A 7497-nucleotide genomic window follows, 5' to 3' on the forward strand; every position below is an offset into this window, starting at 1 on the left:
GTGCCCTATAGCAAAAACCTCTCCACAAAAAAAAAAAAAAAAAGGAAAGAAATTAGTATTAATTCCAAATAGTATCATTACTAAAGAAATTTAAAAAACGTGTTGCGATGTGGCAGAGTTAACTTCACCCATGCTTCTATTACCAGAGTGGAAGGAGATGTGGCAGGCCATTGTACGGACTCACGGTTTTACTTTTTTATTTTGAAAACATTTGAGTGTCTCGATTACATGGCTGAGGTGGTGATGCGTAACCAGTATTTTCCGTGTCCCATGAAGTCCTCAGGTGTCGCTCTTCAGCATATCACAGGGAATAATTGGCAGTTAGCTCTCGGACCTCATGGCGCGGCCTACGCTCCCCTGCACGCATCTTGTCTTTGCAGGGTGCTGTGCACGTCAATGACAGGGTGGTCCCCCAGCCTCCTCTGCAGAAGCTGTCTGCGGAGAAGTTGACGAGAGAAGGCGCCTTCCTCATGGACTGCGGCTCCGTAAGTACCTCAGCTGACAGCCCTTCGCTCTGCCTGACCTGAGGAAACACACACGTGTGCAGGCACACACAGTCACACGCCCAGGCCAGCTCTGTCATCACAGAGCAACGCAGAGAGCTGAGGTAGGAGCCAGGAGGCAGTAAATTGAGAACTGGTACGGGGAGTCAGTCCACTTTAAACTCTCTCGTTGGACATTGTTTTATCATAGCTAAGAAATTTTGTCATTATTTGCTATCATGGGTTATATGTGCTTGATAAAGAGAAGTAAAGAGAGAGATTCCAGTCTTCAAGGACTTCACCACCTAGAATCATCCAGTTCACAAGAGTGTCCAGTTCAACTTCCATCCGTCATCAGAACCCCCGTTAGTGGTGGGAGCTGAGAAGTTAGGGGCAGGGTGGTGGTGCCGGGTTTCAGAATGACACAGTAACTTCAGAACGATAGGTTCAGAGCAGGACAGGATGCTGACAGCCACAGCTGAGGGGACTCCCAGAGGGACAGTAAGCGAAGGGGGCTGGGGTCTACCAAGTCAGGCATCCCAGGTGAAGCACTGTACTTCTACTGGACGTCAGTGGAGGGGGAGGTAAACCGATTTTATGTGAAGCTGTAAAATGTAAACAGTGGGGGCCAACACATGGTGTGGTGGTTAAGGTGCTGGGCTCCCACGTGGTTGACCGTGGTTTGAGTCCTGGACCCAGTGGCTTGAAAACCATGCCCGGCGCCTGTGCATGCGTGCCCCAAATCCCCCGAGGGGTAAGAGAGAAGGAGGGGTTGTGGCGTGGCCATCCCCACCAGGTGAGCGCTCACTTCCCTCTCACTGTCCCTTCCCAGCAAGCGCTCATGCCCTGCGTATGGCAGGGCCCTTTAGAAGGAGACAGATGTGGACTCCAGACCTGGGCGCAGACTTGCAGCATGTAATGGAAGGCTTCCTGCCGCCGTGTCTGAGGGCGCGACCTCTCTGCCGCGAAGTGGCTGGCCGGGCCTCCCCAGCTGGTGGGAAGTCTGACGTCCTGTTGCTTTTTGGTTTTAGGTGTTCTACATTTGGGTCGGAAAAGGCTGCGACAGTAATTTCATAGAGGACGTGCTTGGGTACCCTGATTTTGCATCGATACCACAGAAAATGGTCAGTGGATTTTACAGAACTTTGCTTGCTCGTTGTTAATTTGTTTAATTGACATACAGTTTAAAATGCACCATTCCAATCTTCTAAGGTGCACTTTTTGGTCTATTCAGATGTTGTCCAGCCACCACCACCGTGTAATTTGTGAACACCTCCGTCACCCTAAAAACGAACCTCAGTCTCCTCCCACCTCTCTCCACGACCTCCGCGCTCACTTACTCCCGTCCGGGTCTGCCTTCTGCCATACCATACACGTGGGCTCTCGCATGTGACCTTGCGTTGCGTTCTTTCCTTAAGGTTTTGGTCACTTTCTGTAATGTTTTTAAGATTCATTCATGTTGGGGCCAGCAGGTGGCATAGTGGTTAAGGCACTGGATTCTCACAGGGCCAGCCACAGTTCAAGCCCCAGACCTGGAGGCTTAAAACTCATGCTGGGCGTGTGTGCATGCATGCCCAAAATCTCAGGAGGAAAGTGGAGAAGAAGGGATTGCAGAGTGGCTATTCCTCACCAGGGAGTGATTTCTTGCTTTCTGTCTCTCTGTCCAGTGAGCACACATGCCCTATAGCAAAAATCTCTCCTTAAAGAAAAAAAAAAAAAGATTCATTTATGTTCTAACTTTTTACTTTTATCAATACTTCTTTTTATTTTTTCTTATGACTAAAAAATAGTCCGTTGCATGGATATACCTCATTTTACCGACCTGTTTCTCCACTGCTGGGCATTTGGGTCATCTCTGGTTTTGAGCTGTTGTGAGTAGTTGGCGCTCAGACGATACCTGTGTGCCGTGTCCGTGTGAGTGCAAGTTTTCAGTCTGTAGGGTAACCACCAGGGTGCAGTTGCTTGAGTGGGTAACTGTTTAACTCCACGAGGAGTGCCAGACTTGTCCAACAGCTTAAACTTTTTATTTAAATTATTGTGCTGATAATAGTGAACTCTCAGTGGGCCACTACCAGGTGTGTAAAGGCAGGGTTCTGAAAGCAGTTCTGCGTTCCTAAGGCATTGAGGGGGCCTGCCTCGCTCTTTGATATGACAGTGTTCTTTTGCCTGCATGTAATGTAAATTTCATGCACTCCTCATCACAATCTATCTTACCTACCAGAGGGCGTGTGCACTCACCAGAGAGGATGAGCACCCCAGGGGCGCGTGGTCACACGGTCCTTCTTTCATTCCTGTCCTGTCTGGGTTCAGAGCTGCACATACATGGCTGGTGTCTTTTTTCAAGCCAAGACTGGGATTCAAACCCCCGTCGGCCACGTGGGCTCCAGCTCCCTGTGTAGTGTTTCCCTGCTGTGCTGCAGGGCCAGCCCTGACCTTGTTTTAGTTGGGCAAAGTGGACTAGGGTTCCTTTCATGAGGATAGTAAGAAAATGTTTGAAAAGGGCGAATATCGTCAGCCAAGGGGAAAACCTCATGGAAAGGATCCCGCGGAACCGCAGAACCTCGTTCTGAAGCTGTGGTTACCAGGCACTGTGGCTCTGGCCCAGTGGACAGAGCAGAGAGGAATAGGTTCAGAAATGAATCTACGTCATGAAAAAGAGAGTCGTAAAGATTAAAGATGACGCTTCTTTTTTTTTTTTTTTTTTTTTTTTTTTGTGGCATGTGCGCTGACCAGAGAGAGAGACAGAAAGCGAGAAATCACTGCCCCGGCGGGGATGGGCACACACACATGCGCCCGGTATTAATTTGAAGCCACCGGGTCCAGGACTCTAACCGCAGTTTGTTCATTTGGGAGTCCAGCGGCGTAACGATTATGTGACGTACTTATTATTAAACATATTTTATTGACTTACTCAGAAAAATATATACAGATTTTTTAACAATCAGATTTCATTTGCTTGCTGCTGTTGGTGTGGAGAGCAGTTTTGGCAGTGGGAATCATGATTTATTTCTAATACCACTAACGTCCATGAGAAAGGAAATCACTTCCTCTTTCTTTTACCAGACACATCTTCCCGAGTTAGACACTCTTGCATCAGAAAGAGCCAGATCCTTCACAGCCTGGCTTAGAGACAGCAGGCCCTTCAGCCCAGTTCTTCATGTGGTGAAGTAAGTACCTCGGGGAGCTGATTCCGAGGTCCTGGTGGGAGAATATCGTTACATGGCTTACATCTCACGTTCTGTGTTCCTAAAGTCCATGGATTAGTCATTTTTGAATATATAGTTACTCTTATTTAATGATACACATTTGAAATAAATGCTTATTTCTCTTTCAGAGATGAAAGCCCGGCCAAAACGGAATTTTTTCAGCATCTGATCGAAGACCGGACTGAAGCCGCGTTCTCTTACTACGAATTTTTGCTTCACGTCCAACAGCAGATTTGTAAGTGAAGTGGAATGCAGTCGTATGAGAAGAGATCCACGACCCAGGGAGAGCACAGCCTGTCAGAGAAGCACCTAGGAATCCAAAGTGAAGACCTTCGTTACTGCAAGGCACCGCGCGGCTCCGTGTGCGGCTCAGCAGGGGCTGCGGAGGGAGCACAGGCAGGTTCTCTCCACCGGGGAACAGCAGCGAAGGCGCTCTCTCGGCCAGTGCATCTCAGTTGGTTTCTGCATGGTTCCAGCAGGGGCAGCCACACCCGCTCTGCTCTTCGTGGGCCGCAGACTTCCGTAGCTAGGTGGGATGACACGTCATAACGTAAGATTAGATGAATTCTTTTTTCTTATAATTAATCTGACATTTCTGGACTTGAACTCTGACAAGAGATGCCAAGAGGCAGTGGTACCGTGTTATCTGTTTATATCAATTACTTTTTAAAAAGGAATGATTCGTATTCATTAAATGAATTCAGCATTTCTCCTGTAAAAACAATAGTTTCAGTACATGAACTATAGACATATATATATATATATATATATACACACAGTGTACATACGTGTTACATTTGTAAAGAAAATGTATAAATGTAACTACAGAATATGAATCGCTTAAGCTGTGCTGCCTTGTTGGATGACAGCTTTTTTGTCACAGTTAGAGAATGGGGTTGACTGATGTGTATTATGAATTGAGTCCACAAGAGAAACACAAAGATCTTTGTAATTCTGTTAAATCTTTTATGTGGATTTATTTATGATCAGCCTACTAATTAAAAATATTTTGCTTGACAATATGGTGTAGTGTTTGTTTGTCAGGGCTGGTGTTTTTTCCTTTTTTTAACCTGTAAGATATGTTTTATTTTCTACTTGGCGTTTTGATGTGACAGTCATGAGTCAGTAAGTGTTCATCAGGCTGTGAACCTCACTGTCCTGGTACTTTCTGTATTCTAGAAGCAAGCAGAACTGCTTTCAAAATACTGTCATGTAGTTACTAAGTAAAACCCATCTGTCTGTCTAAGAGAGTCTCCCCATATCGCAGTTGTCTTGCCCCACCTCCCAGTGGGACAGAGGACCACGGTGCCCAGCCCTTTTCTGGACAAGACTTCGCCACATTGCCCAGGCCAGCCTCACGCTGACGGTGCTGTCGCCACCTCGCCAAGTCCCTGGGATCACAGGCACAGGCCGGCACACCGCCTGAAGGTTGGACTGGGACTCCCATGCAGCCTCCCTGTGGTCCCTGCTGTGGTGTGCACCGCTGCGGATGGGCCCAGTGTAACCTTCCGGTACCTGGACACACTGTGCAAGACGAAGTCAGGGTAGTGGCGTGTTCATCATCCAAGCCTTGGAGTAAAATAATTGCCCTTTCTCCACATTCTTGCTCAGTTTGTTATTTTTTTCTCCTTATGATGATAATACCTTTTTTTTAGGTTTTTGCCATAAGGCACATACATGCACTTGCAGAGAGACAGAGAGAGGGAAAGTGAGAGTTTCTCCCACAGGGAGGATGGCCACACCACAATTCCTTCTCCTCCATTCCCCTCCTAGAACTTTGGGCACGCACATACATGTGCCCAGTGTGATTTTCGAGCCTTTGAGCCCAGGACTCAAACCACAGTTGACCATGTGGGACCCAGTGCCTTCGCCTCACCACCTCCTGTCCTGGTAATGGCCATTTGAATTGCTGTGATGAAGTGTTCGTGGCTGGCCTTTCCCCCCAGTTGGCATTTTCCCCTACACTTTCTGACCAGTTTGTGTCTTTAACAAATGTCTCTTCTGATCAGTTACCAAATTTTAAATCAGATTATTTATCTTACTGAGTTAAGTGAGTTCCTTGTATATACTGGTTGTTAGTTCCTTGTTGTGTATATGAAGAGTCTTCCAAAAGTTAATGGAAAATATATAATTATGGGAAAAGCTCCACATGGATTTTAAAATTTTTGGCAGCAAAATAAACTCATGTTCCCATTTATTTTTTCATGAAACTTTCTGAAGTCTCTCACGTGGTTTGCAAATTTTTGTCTCATTCTGTAGGCTGTCTCTTGATTCTGTTGTTACCTTTACTATCCAGAAGCTTTTTAGTTTGTATGTTTTTGGTTTTGTTGCCTGTGCTTTTGAGATCTTACACACTCTTTGCCCAGATCAGTGTCATAAAACTTTTCCCCTGTGTGTTTTCCTACTAGTTTGGAGTTTTTGTTTTTAGTACGTTTTTTAAGTTTTTTTTTTTCCTTCTATGAGAGAGAGGCACCCCAGACAGGGTCTTCACACAGTGACACACCCCGCCCCCACCAGTCTAGATCGCAGACACCTGTTTGCACCCGACATGTTCCAGGAGACTTCAGGGTGTGTGTCCGGGACCTCTTCACTGGGTCCAGCCCTCAGTGTTGAAGTGTTTAACCTGTTTTGAGTGTTTTTGTATGTTGAGAGAGGGTCTAATTTCATTCCCAGAACCATTTCTTGACAATTCTGTCCTCTCCCCTGTGAATACTCTCGTCAGCTTTGTTGAAAATCGCTTGGCTATGTATATGTGGATTTCTTTCCGGGTCTCCTATTGGTCTGTGTCTTGTCTTTCTGTCTGGGGCAGTACCGTGTTCTCTGGCTATTACGGAGCGTGCGCTGAGACCAGTGTGTGATACAGCAAGCTTTGTTCTTTCTGCTCGAAGTTACGTTGGCCACTTGGAGACTTTGGTGATTCCATTAAAATAATCTTTTTTCTATTTCTGTGAAGGTTGCCACTGGTATTTTGATAGATATTGTATTGCAGCTAGGTTGTTTTTAGTAATATGTACATTTAAACACTGTCAGTTCAGTCAGTTCATGAATGTGGGATGCTTCCATTTTTTGTGTCTAATTCAAATTTTTATCAGCATTTTATAATTTTTTTTCTTTTTTTGGAGAGATTTTTGCTATAGGGTGCTTGTACTCGCCAGAAAGACAGAGAGACAGAAAGCGAGAAATCACCCCCCGGGGGGATGGCTATGCCGCAATCCCTTCTCCTCCATTCTCCTTTCAGGATCTTGGGCCCGCATGCACATGCACCCGGCGTGAGTTTAGGCCACCAGGTCCGAGATTCGAACCACAGTTGAGTACATGGGAGTCCAGCAACATAGCCATTATGCTAACTGCTGGTTCCAGCATTTTATAATTTTTGTTGTAGTTTTTTTTTTTCTTTTAAGTTTTCTTTAAATTTACTCCTAGGTACTTTATTAATTTGTAGCTACTGTAGTGGGGATTACTATCTTGATTTTTCATTAGTTCATTGGTGTATAAAAACACCGTGGATTTTCGTGCATTGCACTGTTATCTCGCAGTGTGATGTGATTCATTCCTCTATGCTCAGCTAAGTTTCTCCCGATACAGGACCGTGCTGTCTGCACAGGGGCAGTGGCTTCCTGCGTCCCCGTGTGGGGGCCCTGCATTTCCTCTCTCATTGGTTTGCTCTAGCAAGTACTATGCTGCGTAAGAGGAATGAGTGCACCTTGGTCCCCTGTCTTAGAGGAGAAGCTGTCAAGCTTTCTCTGTTCAGTATGACGCTGCCTGTGGGTTTGTCACGTATGCTCGTCGTCGTGTTCACGTACATTCCT

The 7497-nt window shown here is 46.0% G+C and overlaps 1 protein-coding gene across 1 annotated transcript in view; it reads left to right on the plus strand.

The window, feature by feature from the left end:
* Window positions 1-4708, plus strand: part of SEC24B (SEC24 homolog B, COPII component) — a 70405-nt gene extending 65697 nt beyond the window's left edge. Inside the window, exons 21-24 of the mRNA XM_014593145.1 lie at window positions 381-485; window positions 1514-1606; window positions 3546-3649; window positions 3817-4708. Coding sequence (XP_014448631.1) covers window positions 381-485; window positions 1514-1606; window positions 3546-3649; window positions 3817-3931 — 417 coding nt within the window. The 3' untranslated portion in view covers window positions 3932-4708. The remainder of the gene's footprint in view (window positions 1-380; window positions 486-1513; window positions 1607-3545; window positions 3650-3816) is intronic.
* Window positions 4709-7497: the final 2789 nt, after the last annotated feature.

This window comes from Tupaia chinensis, unplaced genomic scaffold, assembly GCF_000334495.1.
Source record: "Tupaia chinensis unplaced genomic scaffold, TupChi_1.0 Scaffold139767_1, whole genome shotgun sequence".
Taxonomy (NCBI): domain Eukaryota; kingdom Metazoa; phylum Chordata; class Mammalia; order Scandentia; family Tupaiidae; genus Tupaia; species Tupaia belangeri.